At 39.7% G+C, this 17360-nt stretch overlaps 1 protein-coding gene across 1 annotated transcript in view; it reads left to right on the top strand.

Moving 5' to 3' along the window:
- LOC138745618 (fibrillin-1-like) overlaps nt 1–17360 on the top strand; it is a 341681-nt gene that overhangs the window by 263501 nt on the left and 60820 nt on the right. Inside the window, exons 46-56 of the mRNA XM_069902837.1 lie at nt 648–764; nt 3106–3234; nt 4790–4909; nt 7181–7306; nt 8313–8465; nt 12607–12675; nt 13389–13514; nt 14269–14388; nt 15383–15505; nt 16837–16968; nt 17064–17189. Of these exons, the coding sequence (XP_069758938.1) occupies nt 648–764; nt 3106–3234; nt 4790–4909; nt 7181–7306; nt 8313–8465; nt 12607–12675; nt 13389–13514; nt 14269–14388; nt 15383–15505; nt 16837–16968; nt 17064–17189 (1341 nt within the window). The remainder of the gene's footprint in view (nt 1–647; nt 765–3105; nt 3235–4789; nt 4910–7180; nt 7307–8312; nt 8466–12606; nt 12676–13388; nt 13515–14268; nt 14389–15382; nt 15506–16836; nt 16969–17063; nt 17190–17360) is intronic.

Genomic DNA, 17360 nt, shown 5'->3' with positions numbered 1-17360 from the left:
CACATACCTCCAAAAAAATACCATTGGCTCCTTTAACTGGCCATTTAAAGTCTGTGCAGACTTCCCCTGGTGGCATAATGACTGGGTGGTAGGACCCTGTGGAGAAGCGCTGTGACTCCACTCCCCGCTCCCCTGAGCCTGCGCCCGTGGCAGTGCCACCATTTTGTCATCTCAGGTATTGAGTTGTTTATGCATTTCTTACTATTTGCATACCTGAAGGAACTATTTGCCCACAGTAAATGATGACGGGTCCAATACGTTAGCTTTATTTCTCTCCGCTCAAACACTGCCCAACCTTTATTGTTCAGTGCATCTTTAAAACTGCACTAGAATCAAGCAACATTTTCATCTTTGCTCACTGGAATGAAACATAATCCCACAACTGTATGTCTCTGACATGATTGCTACCAACAGTTGATGCTTACACACTAATTACAATGTTGTATGCAGCAAGATCTTATCTGATAGAAAAACATATTGCAGGTCTGTTCAGCATTTTTAATTTGAATTTTAAAATTTGGAAAATAAAGTCAAATTTCAATCCCATTTTTGACTTGCAGATCAATTAAATCTCAATTGAGATGCGAAAAGCATTTTTTCTCTCTCTCAAGTAAAAATATACCGGTATTTCCTTTTCATTTGCCCAGATTTTGATGAGTGTGAGCGACAGCCCTGTGGCAATGGGACTTGTAAGAACACAGTCGGCTCGTATCACTGCTTGTGCTTCCCAGGATTCATGATCTCACATAATAATGATTGCATTGGTAAGATACTCACTCTGTTCTTTTGAATTTAGCAAACGTAGAGGTGTACAAGAACAAATGAAAATATTTTGTTATTCAACAACAGTCTAATAAAATCAATCATTCTGGGTTCTGAAAGAGGAGAGAAAGTTGCTAGGAAATCTTTTCTGATTAAATCATTAGCCCATGCAAGGGGCAGAGAATTTAACTTTCAGATTGTCTCCTTCTTCCAGACCATGCCCCAAAGCAGTTGACTACCTGGATTGAGTTAGGGACGTAATTTGTAAACCTGTGCTAAACACAATCTGCTGAAAAAATGGCATCCGTGGGAGGAAAAAAGAAGCCAAGATTTCAAGCTGGACCTTTTTTCACACTTGGCTGAATGTTATGAAGAAGCTAATATAAAGAGGACAGGGATGGGGGTGGTGTTAGCAGGGCCTCGTGTGGGATTGGTGAACCAGGTGGAGGTGACGCATGACTGCCGCAAGCAGTAGATTGGCAGATGCCAGATAAAGGGAGAGAGAGGAGGGCAATAAAACATAGGTGTGTGAAAGGGGCGATGAGTAGATAGAGGCTGCCCAATGCTGGAACCTGATAAGGCAAGGTGGTATAAAGAGAGACCAGATGGAACTGAAGGGGAAGGTCGCAGTGGGGAGATGGGGACGGCGGGGAATGAAACCAAAAAGGAAGGGATGAGAATGAGTAGAGTGAATGGGAAAGGGGACAAAAAAAGGGGTAAGGGAAGAACAGAAGGGGTATAGAAGGGAGAGCAGACTTGTTACCTGAAATTAGAACATTTTATCTTCATACCATTGAGCAGAATATGAGGTGCCATTTCTCAAATTTACATTGGGCCTCACTCTGGCAGTGGAGAAGGTCCAGGTCAGACAGTCAGGTTGAGAATGGGATGGCAAGTTAAAATGGCACATCTGGTCTCTCTTTATACCATCTTGTCTTTTCAGGTTTCTGAAAATGGTCCCCAAGTCTGCGCATTTGGTCTCAGAGGAGGTTCCATCAGGAGAACCGAATGCAGTGGTGGAAGTGCACACAAATCATTGCTTCACATCCACCACTGTCCTCAGTGACCATCCTGAGTACGAGCAGATTATGCTTTGCTTCAGATTCTGGCACCCGCAGCCTCCCGTGTGTCTCTAATTCGTAAACAGACTCTCTGCTCCCAGATTAGCTGGGAACAGAAAAATGAACAGTAAAGATTTTTTTTCCCACGGAGCAGAATTCCCGTGGAAAACTTTCTGATTGGAACTTGTTTTGACCTTTGAATGATATTGTGGGGAGAAGCAGGATTTTCTAATCAATCCTCCGGCAGCCACCTGACAAGGATGTTGAAAGTTTATGATGTTTCCAACATTCAGATATTTACAATATAAATATTGAATATTTAACACTGTAATTTTAGAAATGAAAGAAATTGAAATAAAAATGTAAATTTTATGAGCTAAATTTTTATCCCTTGAAATGAATGGTACTACTAAACCTGTTCTCCATCGCTATGTCACACTGAACCAGAATATTCTGGTGCTTTGAACAGATAGAGTAACAAAGGCAAAGACAGTTCCTTGGGAAATTGCTGGCAGTTATACGCAGAATTGCTGGCATGTTTCAGAATGTTCTGAGTCAATGTTAAGGATAAAACAGAACTTCAAAGAAATCTGCAGATGTGGTTGTTTGATTGACATCAAATCATACTTTTTTTTTAAATACCAAATATATTTCTGCATATATTCCTTTTGTTTTCATTCTCATTGGTTTATTTTTTGTTTATTTGAACAATTGTGGCAAATGTAAAAGTAATTTTCACAGTTGAGGTACTGGCATTCTATGGGTAGACTTTTTCTAGTACTGGTCTACAGATCAGATTTATTGATGTAGTTTGCCATTTTGAATTCATACACCAGCAAATACCAGAAAATATTTGCCTATTGATAAATAATACAACCAAGGTCTGGATTCTATTTTACTGTGAATTATCTTGATTCTTGACTTTGTAGAAGATTTTACTGCTTCGGGGCGGCACGGTTGGTATAGCCGTTAGCGCAACGCCTTTACAGCGTCAGTGATTGGGACCGGGATTCGAATCCTGTGCTCTCTCTAAGGATTTTGTACATTCAACCCATGTCTGCGTGGGTTTTCCCCGGGGGCTCCGATTTCCTCCCACCCTTCAAAAATGTACAGGGGGTTTAGGTTAAATTAGGCGGCACGGACTCATGGGCCAAAATTTAAATTTATCCGGTTGAATTTTTAAGAAAGTTTAATATTAAAGCAGAAAATTCAACATTAACCCATAAGTGCATAAATTGGTGAGACTTTGAATGTGATTATAATGTCCTTTTTTGTTAACCAGATGTTGATGAATGCAGTACCTTGAATGGGGCTCTCTGTAGAAATGGACAGTGCATCAACACTATTGGAACATTCCAATGCCTTTGCTATGATGGCTATGAACTTACCCCTGATAGAAGAAGTTGTGTTGGTAAGAAACGTTAATATAACAAATTAGAAAATTTTCAAACATTTTGACCTAATATTTCCAAGCTTCTGCACTTATTTCAAATTCTCCAGTCTTCACCCATGGCAAATAAAAAATGAAGCAAATATCTTTTCCAGGTTCCCTGCAATTGCGGCACCAGCTTCCCAGTGGTAGGTTGTAACTATTCAGGTACCACAGAGATCACCAATTGGATCCTAGCTGTTCACAATATATATTAGTAATTCAGTTGAAGGGATTAATTGTAGTATATCCAGGTTTGCAGAGAGCATGTGGTAAGGAGGTGCTCCAGTGTCATTTGGACAATTTGAGGGAGTCTGCATACGCATTCAAATAAAGAATAACATGGATACATGTGAGATTATTGTCAATAACAGAGGCAGATTATTCACCTGATGTGAAGTGCTGTGGTAGCAGTACAAAAGTCTGTACTACAGGCTTTATTCTGCTAAAAGTCTGTACACACCAGTTTCAGCTGTGGTGGCTCCCGAGTGGCTGGCTCAGGAGGGGCTTATATTCGGGTTGGCTGATTGACAGCCAGCCAGGTGGAGTCAGCCCTTAGGTGGTCTTCCTGCAAGTACAGAGATCGCCCCCTGCAGTCGGCTAGTGGTCGTATCACCACACCTGAATGCCATTATTTTGGGAAAGGGAAGATACAATGAGACTTGGATGTCCTTTACACCAGTCAGTGAAAGTAAGATTATAGCTGCAGCAAATAGTTAAGAAGACAAATGGTATGTTGGCCAACATGAGAGTACTCAAGCCCAGGAGCAGGGATATCTTGTTGCAGTTGTACAGGCCCAGGTGAAAACGATTTGAGCATGCCGTGCAGTTTTGATATCTTTATCTGAGGAAATATGTTCTTGCTATTGAAAGAATACATCAAAGGTCCTCCACCCTTGCTCCTGAGCCTATATTTACCAGCTTTTGGAATAAAGAGAGGAAATTTCATAGAAACTTAACAGGACTAAACAGACTAGATGCAGGAAGAATATTGCAATGCACAAACGTGCAGGTCACAGTATTCCCATAAGCAGAGTCACAGCCTAAGGATAAGGGTTAAACCATGTAGGACTGGGTTGAGGAAAAAAACTCTTCACTCAGAGAAACGACAAACTGATGGAATTTTCTTTCACGGGAAGTCGTTGAAACCAAATATTCAAGAAGGAATTTTCTATATTTCTACAACAGTTTCTGTTGTATTTGTGTCCCACAGAACAAATATGGTGTTGAAACTAAGTGCAAGACTATATTTTTGTATTTCAATTTAATTACAGAAAATATATTTCCAAAAGGTGCCACATGATGTCAGTGATTAGATTGCATGCGATTAAAGCTGCACATGAAGAACCATTTGATTTTCAGCTCTCTTCAGGAGAAATTGCTGTATCAAAATATGTTCCAAACTGGTTCCAGGAAGTTATGAAATATATCAGAACTGGGCAAGAGAACCAAAGATATTTATCGTGTTGTTTTCGAATAGGATTTCTGAAATTTAAATGTACGATATATGATTTGCTATTCTACTCTTGTCTCACAGATATCAATGAATGTTTGATTGTACCTCGCCCTTGTGCACCAGGCACCTGTCAAAACTTGGATGGTTCCTATAGATGCATCTGCCCTCCTGGTTACTCACTGATAGATGAGAAGTGTATTGGTAAGCAGTTTTTTTTAATTTTGTTCTGAAGAACGCAAAGGTAGATGACTGGAATTTTTCTGAGACTGCCCTCACGTTTCAAGCAAAGAATAGTTGACCGAGAATCTGAACGGAGCAATTGCCCTGCCTCCCCTATTCAAAACAGGCACAAGAATTCTTTCTGTATGCTAATGTAGGAAAGTGGGATGGAAGTTAAAGTTAAAAATATACACTATTATTTAAACCTAATTGTGGAACTAGGAGGAATGAGGTTACCACTTAGTTCTTCTCAATTTTCCAAGCATTCCTCCCACCAGTCGACCCCTCCCGTCTTCCAATTACCTTGCTCCTCCATTTGTTAATGTCTCCTTCACTTCCCTTCATTTTCAATGACCACCTTATTCTTGATTTCTCCCCCTTTCCCATAAACAATATTGAAATCTTCTTTGCCAGAAAATTGCTTTGTGACATTCAATTTCTAGATTATGCTTTTTTTTTTAATTTTAGACATTTTTAAGTACTTCCTACAACATAATTTGATATAAATAAAACATCTTCACTGGATGCAAACATCTTTCAATAACACAATCTTTCCCACTGGCTTCCCTCCACCATCTACCTAGATTGTTACAATTTTTAAATTGTAGGGAATATTCTGATTAGAATCTGGACAGAGATTCCCAAGTCTTTACAGTGAAGATTTTAAAGCACGTAAGCACACCATCAATTGTAAAATTGGCCCTATCTCACGGTAAATAGATCTCCAATTCAATAATTAAATATATTCACTTTTATTTAAATCATAGCTTTTTAATAGATTTTGTTCGGATTCAAAAGTTAGGTTTGGAATGATAGATACTCAAAAAAGTTCGCTACACTCAGGTCCAACCGTAAACCTTTTGGTGGTTTCATATTTTTTCTTTATCTAACCTTGAGATTGAGTTCTGAAAAGATAAATTTGAATGACTTTGACCTTTGATAAGAGAAAAAGCTGTTGTTAGTTGACCTATACTTTGCAATCTAAAAATCTTGTGAAAAAAAAATGGAGAAGAATTTTTAAATTGCACAACCTCACAATTAAAAGTCACCTAAAGCAGAAAAATATCACCTTCTCGGCTAATTTGATTCCCCCAGGACTCAGCTGGGCTGTTTCTCTCTCTGTAGGTGCTACCTTAACCTGATCTCACATTTTCTGTATCTAGGCTTCCAACGTCTGCAGTTTTTTTCACTTTTAACTCAGTTAGAAACCTTTCTATGAGGGCACACTCAGCCTCCTTTATTCTAATAAGAATAAACCCAGCCCGTTCAATTCTCACAACCACAGCCCTCCATTGCGAACAGCATTCCTGCTAAATCTCTTCCACGCCTCACACTGCTGCATCCTTCCGGTATTGTGGCAACTCGAACTTTGCACAATACTCCAAATGTGATCTAACAAATATTTTGTACATCTGCAGCATTCCCAACTCTTCTATTCAATGCCTCGGCCAGTGAAGGCAAACACCATCCTATCTACCTTGTCACCACTTTCAGGAGTGGTCAACTTGCACCCCAAAGTCTTTCTGTACGTCAGCTTTTCAGACGTTCCTGCCATTTACTCTGTATGTTCTCCCACGATTTGACTTCCCAAAGTGCATTCCCTGGATCCTAACTTTGTGCTTAATTCCTTCATTCCATTTCTCCAAAGGGGGATGAAATGAGTTCAAATAGATTAATTGGCCTTTCTAAGATGGATGAAATGTGGGTTAGAGTGGGGGGAAAAAAGCGGGCAGTGTAACTTCAACTTGAATGTACTCAACACGAGGCAAATGAGATTCTGCATGCTTATTTAGATCTAACCTGTTCCGTCCATTCAGAGCCTGAGTTGAGGCACTCGGGGAAGTGAGACCTGCCAGTTTCACGTTAAGTTCCTACCTCAGCATTCCCACTGACCTACTGATTATAACTTCCATCGTCCACCAACTTTCTGTTGTTCCCAAATTGTAGGCGTCACATAATAATGGCCACCTGACTCATTTTTTTCCATTTAGTAGCTGGTAAAGATGTCAATTTCCTACAGCATAAGTAGAAAACACAGAAGACAGAGAGCAATAATGAGGTTTTGCCACTGAGCATATTCTTGTTTTTAGCAGGTTTTCTGCTGCTTTAGTCCTCCAGCGCCTTTTTTTGTAAATATTTGATCTTTATAGAGATAAGAACAAGTGTTTCAAACCATAATACAACAACGTTCTTGCATGACAAAAGAATAATGTTGTCATACAACGTGAGGCCTTATCTCATTTTATCTTTAAGATATCGATGAATGTGCAACGGACCCCGGATTATGTGATTCTGGCACGTGTAGTAATACCGAAGGAAGCTACACTTGCGTCTGTGCACCAGGATCTATACTATCACAAAATGGAAGACGGTGTATTGGTGAGTCAAACATCCCAGGGCATATTTTCTGCTGCTAGGGAGATTATAGAATATCCTGTACCTCTCCAGGAGATGAATACAGGTAGTTAGGTGTCATATGAAATAAGAAATGTTGAGTTACTTATTGTTAAGAAGGGGTAAAAAGGCACAAATGATGTGGGCCTTATAATAATGAAAGAAAGGGAAAAGAATTAATGATGAACCTTTATTTATACATGTGTGTACACTATACATATATTTATATGTGTGTGTTTATATATATATATATATATATATATATATAGCAAGGATTATACACACCCATATATACATTCACAAATATGCACCTGTATATACACACACATAAAATATGAACACACCCAATATTTGTCCATCATCCATTTTAATATCCTTCCTGCTTCTATCCACTTACTACCCACACCATTCATGCACAAGATTTCCCCTCCCTCTCTCCCTTTCTCACTCTCACCCTCCCACCTATCACTCACTCACCCATCTAAAACTTCACCATGTTCCCCACTCTCGCTCCACTTCCAATCCTGGTTAAGGGTCTCAATCCGAAACTTCAACAGTTCCCCCCCCACCCCGCCCAAGTTGCTGCCCAATCCATTGAGTACCACCAACCGTTTGTTCTATGAACATTTACAGTACATACATTTGGTCACTGATGTGTCCACTTCTTGGTGTGCATTTTAGCAGAGATTAGGGAAGTAAAGGCTTTGGACATTTCAGGATTGAGAGCTTTTAATTGTAGGGATTGATTGGAGAAGTAATAGAGCTTCAACATTACAATGAAATAATGTTCTTTCACACTACAAGATATATTAAAAATTGTTAAGGATTTTATAAAATCTAAATTAAACTATTTTCTCTCGATATTTATTTTCTGGATGATTGTAGTAGAATCCTTACCGTGAAATTTAAATAAGTTAAATAAATATGGAATTGTAACAGAAGAAATATATTTTGCACTAATACTTTGGTTTTTTAAAAATTTCATTTGTAGATGTCAGAGAGAGCTTTTGCTTCTCTAAATTCGAGAATGGTGTGTGTTCTGCACCCAAGTACAAAAACATCACAAAATTTACGTGTTGTTGCAGCTTCATGCCAGGTGAAGGATGGGGTGACCCATGTGAGATCTGTCCAAAAAAAACAGAAGGTAGGCAGATACATACATGCTCAAATGAATTAATTCAAGATGCAAGTTGAAAGGATGAAGTTTTGAAAGTCTCTGCTATTATTTTGAACAATGTACCAATTATAAGCTTGTTAGACTGAATTATGTTGGCTGTCGCTGGGAATTTCAGATGGAACTGATGGTGTTCAGCTACTTCCAGATAAAACAAAGGTCTGTGACTTATGCAGATCCATTGGAAGTCCCGACGGTCTGAGTACAGGTGCCAGCCAGAACTGCCTTAGGATTAGACTCCCCTTTCATTTAATTAAGGTTTTCTGGCCAAGAGATAAAGAGTCAACAAAGTAAACTTTAATTTTTTATTTACTTTAAGATTTTTCTTGATTCTTCAATCTGTTTTCATTGTATTTTAAAATGTTTCAAGTTTTAATGGTTTAGTTCATCTTAATGTTTTTTTAAACATTTTGAACACCAGACATATAAAAACTGTTTCAAAGCCTTGACAGGTTTGGCAAAAGATAAAGTTCCAACCTAGCCTTTCCTCTTTCAAAGACTATTACAGATCTCCAGAATCTGAAGTCTCAGCGGGATGCTGTCTCAGGCATTCTAGCCACTGAGTGCTAAGTACGTCATACCATACCTCCCACCTTCCAAAGGTCAGCTCAATCAGCCCAGTTAAATGCACATCATCAGTAGACTGAGTCTGGCCCAAATCATCCAACTGAATTATCGTTATATTATGTAATAGAATCACTTTTCAGATTTAACCAAAGCCTATCTGAAGAAAGATCTCCTTCGCATTAGATCCTGAGCTTTGCTTATTGGGGAATTTCACCAAGTTGTCAGTATATCTTTAACCAATTCCCAAATTAAATTCATGGAAATTCATAGTCTTAGAAAAGGATACAACACGTTTTTATTTCTTTAATTGGGTTTAATTAGGGAAGTGGGGTTTCTTGGGTGTTTTGGATTCTGTATAATGGTTAAAAATAAGTTTGAAAATTAAAATAAAATATTTTTTTAATTCTGAAAAGGACTGAGAATGCCCAGATAATTCTAAAAGAGTGGATTTTTCCCACTAACCTCTACAATTCTTGTGGCTGTTATATCCTGAGATACACTGTGAGAATCTTACTACGACTATAGACATAAAGTCTGAGAACACCTTGACCACTAATCCATGCAACAGTACATAGAGGGACTGTTATCAGAGAATTCTTAACATGAATAGACTTCTGTTCAAAAGAAATACAATTTATGAAGCCGGTGGTATGATGGAGGGAGTTAGAAATGGCTAATTAGTTTAAGTCACAACCAAACTACAAATGGCGCTTTTCCAGATGTGATTCAATGAGCTGATCCATACTCGGAGCCAGTACGATGTTCAGTGACAGAGATCTCCCATGAAGAGGGAATACTGGCTTAAATACTTCGAAAAAAAATTAGGTGTGATTTCACTGAAAAGCACAACATTCTGAGAGAAATTAATAGTGCAGGGTGTTATTTCAGGAAGGGCAAAGAGCAACAGAGACCAGGGATACCTAAAGCTGAAAATTACTGTATATCCTGGTAGTTAAAATAAGAGCATAAGGAACAGAAGCTCCGTTCAGCCCCTTGAGCCTGATCACTGTTAATATTTTACCTCAGTACCACTTTCCTATACTAATATCCCTTTAATATCCAAAAAAACACTCACCTGAACAGCTTCGCCTTCAACTCCACTTATTTCCTCCAAATCAAATAGCAATAGGCATTCAGATTTGTCTGTCTTTTTTGTGGGATGTATAGAATTTCCCCCCCCCCCCCCCCAATTCTAATTGGCCTCACACCTTCAACTCTTTTCTCCAATATGTCAATAGCTGCATCAGTATTGCTTCTTGCACAATTCATACAGGTCTCAACAAACGTCATTGTGTTTGCTGCCAAATTCTACCTTACTCTCAACTTCACGTGGTTCCCTTTCTGGACCTCTCTGCCTTCATTTCCGGAGATGGGATAACCACCCCAAAAAAAACCAGGACCCCTGATGATCCTGTACTGTCAGTATTCGAAGGCTGCCTTCAAGAGAGTGATTCCAAGGATGGAGTACCCAGCCGAGTACGGAAAACCTCTGCTGACCAACTGGCCAATGTATTCACAGTTATCTTCAACATTTCACTCGGACAGAGCATGGTACCCACCTGTTTCAAACAAACCTCAGTCATACTGGTACCAAGAAGAGTGCAATAACCTGCCTGAACGACTGTCTATACATCTGCAGTGATGAAGTGTTTGAGAGGCTGACATTAAAGCATATCAACTCCTGTCTGAGCGACATCATGGATCTGTTCCAATTTGCCTTCTGCAGCAGATGGCATCTGGCTCTATGCAAAGTGCTGGAGCACCTGGACAGCAAAGATGCATTCATCTTGGTATGCTTTACCTACCACTGTTCAGCATTCTCTCAAAAGTGATCAGCAAACTCCAAGACCTGGCCGTCAATGCCCGACTGTGTAATTGGATCCTGGATTTCCTCACCTCCAGTCCCCACGCAAGGTATATTGGCAAGAACATCTTCACAATCTCGATTAGCACCTAAAGCACCACTTAGCCCTCTGTTCTACTCACTTTACACCTACTGACTGTGTGGCTTGGTACAACAATAACACCATCTGCAAATATGCCTGATGAAATCATGGTATTGGTCTGTAAAAAAAGGGACGACAAGTCAGCTTATAGGAGAGAGATTGAAAACTTGGCTGAATGGTGTCCTAACAACAACTTTGCATGCAGTGTCACCAAAACCAACGAGCTGATTTTGGACTTTATGAAGGGAAAACCAGAGGTGCATGATTGGGGGAAATCAGAGGTGGAGAAGATGAGCAAATTTAAATTCCTGGGAATTGCTATCTCGGAAGACCTTTCCTGGACCCAACACACTAATGTCATTGTAAAGAAAGCACATCAGTGCCTCTACCTAGGAGTTCACACAAGTGCAGTATGACATCAGAAACCTCGGCAAATTTCCACAAATGTGTAGTGGAAAGTGTGCTGACCCGCTGCATTATGGCCTGGTATGGGGGCGTCAGTACCTCGAAGTGGAAAGCCCTGCAAAAGATAGCAGACCCAGCCCAGTACGTCACAGGCAAAACTCTCCCCACCATCGAGAAAATCTACAGAGAACACTGCAGTTAGAGAGCATCAGCAATCATCAAGGATCTGCACCATCCAGGTCATGCTCTATTCTCGCTGCTGCCAACAGGAAAGACGTATAGGTGCCACAAGGTTCACACCACCAGGTTCAGGAACAGCTGCTACCCCTCCACCGTCCGACTCCTCAACAACAAACTCAATCAGGGACTCACTGAAGGACTTTTACTTTGTACATTATTTACTACTGATTTTTTTTAATGTATTGCACAAACAATTTGTTTATATTTATTTCTTCATTCACATTACTTTCTTTTGCATACATATCTTTTTCTTGAGAACAGGGTACAGATACCGATAAGTAGAAATTCTGCCCAGCCCTCAGGAAAAGAATCTCAGGATTGTCTGTGATATATATGTACTCTGGCAATAAATCTGAACTTTGAACTTCATAAGCCCACAAACTCCCACAGTTATATCTTTCCACCCAGGACTATATTACAATCTGCCACCTCCATCTTATTTGCTCCGATGATGGGACTTCATGTATGAGTACACCTTTCTCCTGAACCTTGGCTTCCCTCTACCTTGGTGGACAGAGCCCGTAACCGCATCTCATCTATTGATTGCACCTCTCCTCCTGAACAATGCAAGGACAAGGTTTGCCTGGACATTACTTTCCACTCCCATCTGCATTCATTGTCAACAGAGCATCCTGTGCATTAGAAACATGGATCCCTCCGCTTCGATTTCAGCTTTTTTGAAGGAGGCATACTACAGTCTATCTCTGTGCTCTTACTCCTACTGCAGGGCTGCAGTTCACATGTACCAGATTGCTCACTGTTCTCCCGTTTTCAGATTGTTTGCTGATTCATCTCTCCAAAGCCCAGTGTTGTACTGCCCTCTCCAGCTCTACTCTGACACTTGTCAGAAGAGAGATGAGGAATGCACCACAGACATAGATCAGATTTTAGAGCTGCATTTATATCATCTGTAAATCCATTTGGTTGATTTAGTCTTATCAATTTTATTGTAGAAGCGTTTGGAAAACTGTGCCCAGGTGGCTTAGTGGGAATTACAATTACTAGTGATGGTTCTCAAGTAGGTAAGGTCTGATTTTCTTTTTTTGTAACTGTGGAATTGAAGTAAATTTCTATTTGTGTGCCTGTAATTGGCAGCTTAATGAAATGGGGGCATGTAATAGGTATGAATTATGCTTTGCTTTCTATTTAAAGTTAAATCGCTTTGTTTTGATTATTAGTGGCTGCATCTTTTCATTCTTATGACTATAAAACTGACCCAAATTGGATTTGGGGGAAAAAAAGAGAATTTCCATTCACAAAAATAAACAATGCATCAAGTGAGGAAACAACAAAGTATTAATTTCCCAAAGAAGGTTAGTCAGGTGGCACAGTTTGTGTAGAGGTTAGCAGAACGCTGTTACAGCGCCAGCGGTCGGGACGGAGGTTCGAATCCCGCGCTGTCTGGAAGGCGTTTGTACGTTCTCCCCGTGTCTGCATGAGTTTTCCCCAAGGGCTCTGATTTCCTCCCACCATTCCAAACATGCCGGGGGTTGTAGGTTAATTGGGTGTAATTGGGCAGCACGGCCTTGAGGGCTGAAAGCACCTGCTACTGTGCTGTACGTCTAAATAAATAAAGGTCTGCTGTAGTATTCGCTTTTTGATCACTGGATATATTTTATCTGATGTTTATAAAGTAGATGTGCTCATTTTAAATTAGTTAATTTTAAAATTGACAAGATTATTTCCAGTGATACCTGAAGTATAAATATTTTTCTACATTTTTCCTTGGTGAAAGACACGGATGAATGTTCTATAGACCCAGGAATGTGTAAAAATGGGCAGTGCATCAACACTGATGGTTCCTTCCGCTGTGAATGCCCATTTGGTTTCAATATCGATTATAGTGGAATCAAGTGTGTAGGTGAGTTCTCTTGAAAACAAGTAACGCGATTGATATTCTTTGTAGTCTTAGCAATATCAATAAGGGAATCCGCTACCTAGTTTATGATTAATAATAATAAATACACCACCCATTAGCATCATTTACATTACCAAGTCTGGACCCCAATCAGGCAAATTATTATGGGAAATAGCAGCAATTGTGATTTCACAGAAGAGAAAATAACAAAAATCCTTCAGTAAATTTGAATGATTTAAATGGGACATGGTTCTGAATTCCTAATCCAAAGAAAGTAGGATTACAGACCCAGGTGTGAAAGGACTTCTGAAGTCCCTAGTTTTACTTGCCTTGTGTCTTTTTAATTAAAGGTCATAATTTCACCAGGAGAAAAATCGTTTTCTATTCTCTTCCAAGGTTTCACAGAATTATTAGCCTCTGACAGAAATTCGATCAATTTCACTTCCTTTGGCCCCCGATAGCAGGATCACATGTTGGCTGAAATGAGCCCAGTTTTGTCGTCGCTCACGGAAGGTCCACGTGTGCATTTGCTTACCCCTCGTCACTGCAAAGAAGTAGCATTTTTAGAAATGTAAACCCTCTGTAAGGCAGACAGACAGGAAGCTTCAGACGTTGTAGTGTTTTCTACCTTTTTAAACAGCTAGGTTCAGGATAAAGTCGCTGCCACATTAAGTTGGGAATGGAACTGTTTCTCTAATCTGTTCAAAAATATGCGATGTCACAAGTTGCATTTTATCTTTAATCTCCCGGGCAACAGATACTGACGAATGCTCTGTCGGCAATCCTTGCGGCAATGGAACATGTACCAATGTCATCGGAGGGTTTGAGTGTGCATGTAAAGAAGGGTTCGAACCAGGTCCCATGATGACTTGTGAAGGTAACCTTCCTCATTCCAATTTATTCCCACACACACGAGGTTTGAGACCCAGAAATTTGACTACAGTGCAACGCCATGCATTTAAAATCATCTTATCCCAGAGTCAAATGTAAATTTGACCATTTTAGGAATACTACCAGGGAAATTAAACTACATCGTTAAGAGGAGAAACCATTGGTCAGTCCAGAACAGTTGAGTCTGGGGCAAGCCTGAGTTCTTTTATCCATGTTTCAACCTGGATCTCTCATAAGCCTGACCACCTCAAAATCCAGACCCTTTGATTTCCTTGGTCCAATCCCTTGATTCTTTAATTAAACTATGGACTAGGGACCTGGCAATCCAAGGAGATTTGATCTCTTTACTTTCATGTCACTCTATGAACTCACCAAGAGTCCCCAGTTTCTCCACTACTAACTCCCTCGCTTAGCCACTAGAAGCTGATATTCAAATGAACAAACAATGCTTTCTTTGTAACTCTCTCCGCCCACCCTTGCCTCACCATCACACAGATGGTTCATGTTTCCTGCAGCTCTAATTGCTGAACTGACACATGAAGGAGAAAAAAAAAACTCAACCACAATTCAGTAACTTTGGGGGTTCCTGAAATCTGAGCACCCCATGCCACAGAAAGTAACATGTTTATGACAGAACACAACCGTTTCTAGCCCTAAAGTTTTCAATTGGTCCAGTCTGGCATAGATCAATAAGATCTTTCAATTATGGAAGGCAGGAATGTAGATGCAAGAAATCTTATGATGCAGATCAAAAATGTTGCCGAATCAACTTCATTTTTGCATGTTATAAAGGAACTAATTTTGTTGAGTGTAATTTCTATGCATTACTAAGTACAGGGTGATATACTGACCTATACCTCAGTGTTTGTCAACACCAATTTAAAAAAAGAGAGAAAAATTGTACACCATAAAGTATATTTCATATTGATGCTTGGCAGGACAAAGATCAAAATGTGATTGTTATTTCTTTCCCATGCCAGATATAAATGAATGCGCACAAAATCCTCTGCTTTGTGCATTCCGCTGTGTTAATACCGTAGGGGGATACGAATGTAAATGTCCCACTGGTTATATCCTCAGACAAGATGGGAAGATGTGCCGAGGTGAATTGAAGTTTCTATTTTAATACGTGGTAACTGTGCCATTTAAGTTCAAATCCACATGAATATTATGTTTGAAGATGGTTTTTGTTCTTGCAAAATTATTAATGCAAAGTCCAAAATTGAATTCAGAAACAAACTGTCTATTCTCTATGACCAAACAGGGGAACTAACCACAGATTTGGAAGAACTACATCCTTTCTGCTAGAAGTTATTCCATATGTACTTGCTAACTGAGAGTTTGTAATGTGATTTGCCGTTTTAAATTCAGTACCGAAGAACCATATTTCATTCCTTAGAGTGAATGCTAACTTTAAACAATAGTGTTGAATAGTTGGTGATGAATCAACAGTCAGGTTTGTTAGAACCAAAACAGGACTAGAATTTCTCAATTTGTATCATTTTGATACCTAACATAATAATATTATACAAAAGTTACTATTTAAGTTTTAATCCCTATTTCATGAAGACTTCACCAGAATCTTCCCTTTTATTTATAATTCTTTATTGCTTAATATCCATGAAGGCTAAAGAAATATGGGCCTTCGTTAATGCCTTCTTGCAGTTTTAAAAATATGTGGCAGTTATGTTGACCCATTGTTCCAAGAACAACAAAATGTCAGAAATAACAAGGTACAAAATCATGTCAAACCTACCTTCCGCTGTAAAAGGAAAAGTATGAGCCAGGACACCAATTTAGCCACTTCCAGGGATTGTGGGTGGGATTTCAGTGTACATTTAAGGCAGATGGTATTTTCAGTTCCAGCATATCAGTCAAAGAATGAACACCATATTCCCAGATACCCCTGCATCAGCCTCAATGGCATGCACAAGTTGTGGATGTGGTCCAGGGGAGTAGCCAGGTTCTAAAGTTAGGGGGAGCGAACACATAAAAAAGGCGCCACAACACATACCAGATGATGAGTCAGTGGTTGAAAACGGTGGGCCGCACTGATTTTTCGGAGGCATTGGACTTGCAGGGCCGGGGGGTGGTGGGGGCTGGGTGGCAGAGGCATCGGACCAGGAGAAGCAGGGCAACGGACCGGGGGAGATGGGGGTTGGGGGGGGGGCACCTCTTTTGAAAAATGTGCTCGGGGTGGGGCGGGGGAGAGCTGTCGCTCCACCTCCCCACAGCTACACCACTGATGTGGTCTTAAATTAACAGCTTTCTGACTCACACAAAAATGCTGTCACAGACCCAATTTGACAAATATAAATGATTTACAGCGCAAGTTCATGTGCTGAGTGGGGGTTCCTTCGATCTCATTACTATGTATACCAGATCTTTCTTTTTAAAAATGATAAAAAGCCCACGATGTTGCATAATTTGACAGATCAGGATGAATGCAAGGAAGAGCTAGACGATTGTGCATCAAGAGGAATGATTTGCAAGAATTTGATTGGAACGTTCATGTGTATCTGCCCGCCTGGATTAGTGCGTCATTTGGATGGTGAAGGATGTACTGGTAAAAAAAAAAGTCTTTATAAATATTTTTCCATTCAATTAAGAATACTTTTCATTTGGACGCCATATTCAACATGTCATAATTATTTCAACCAGACGAAAATGAATGTCGTACCAAGCCTGGCATTTGCGAAAATGGTCGGTGCATTAATACTCCAGGTAGCTATAAATGTGATTGCAATGAGGGATTCTCCGCCAGTTCCACACAGACAGAATGTGTCGGTGAGTTTCCAATTTTTGATGATTAATTGCTTTGGTGCCAATTCAATGTTTCAAGGCTTATTGTAGTCCAAATTTCTTCAGTACTTTGCTGTTGCACTGTCTCTTTTTTGAAAATTTTATTTTTCATTTACATCAATACATACATACAATTCATCAACATATAACAATACA

This window comes from Narcine bancroftii, chromosome 11 (genome assembly GCF_036971445.1).
Source record: "Narcine bancroftii isolate sNarBan1 chromosome 11, sNarBan1.hap1, whole genome shotgun sequence".
Taxonomy (NCBI): domain Eukaryota; kingdom Metazoa; phylum Chordata; class Chondrichthyes; order Torpediniformes; family Narcinidae; genus Narcine; species Narcine bancroftii.
The sequence above is the reverse complement of the archived record's forward strand: the minus strand, read 5'-3'. Positions and strand labels throughout refer to the sequence as shown.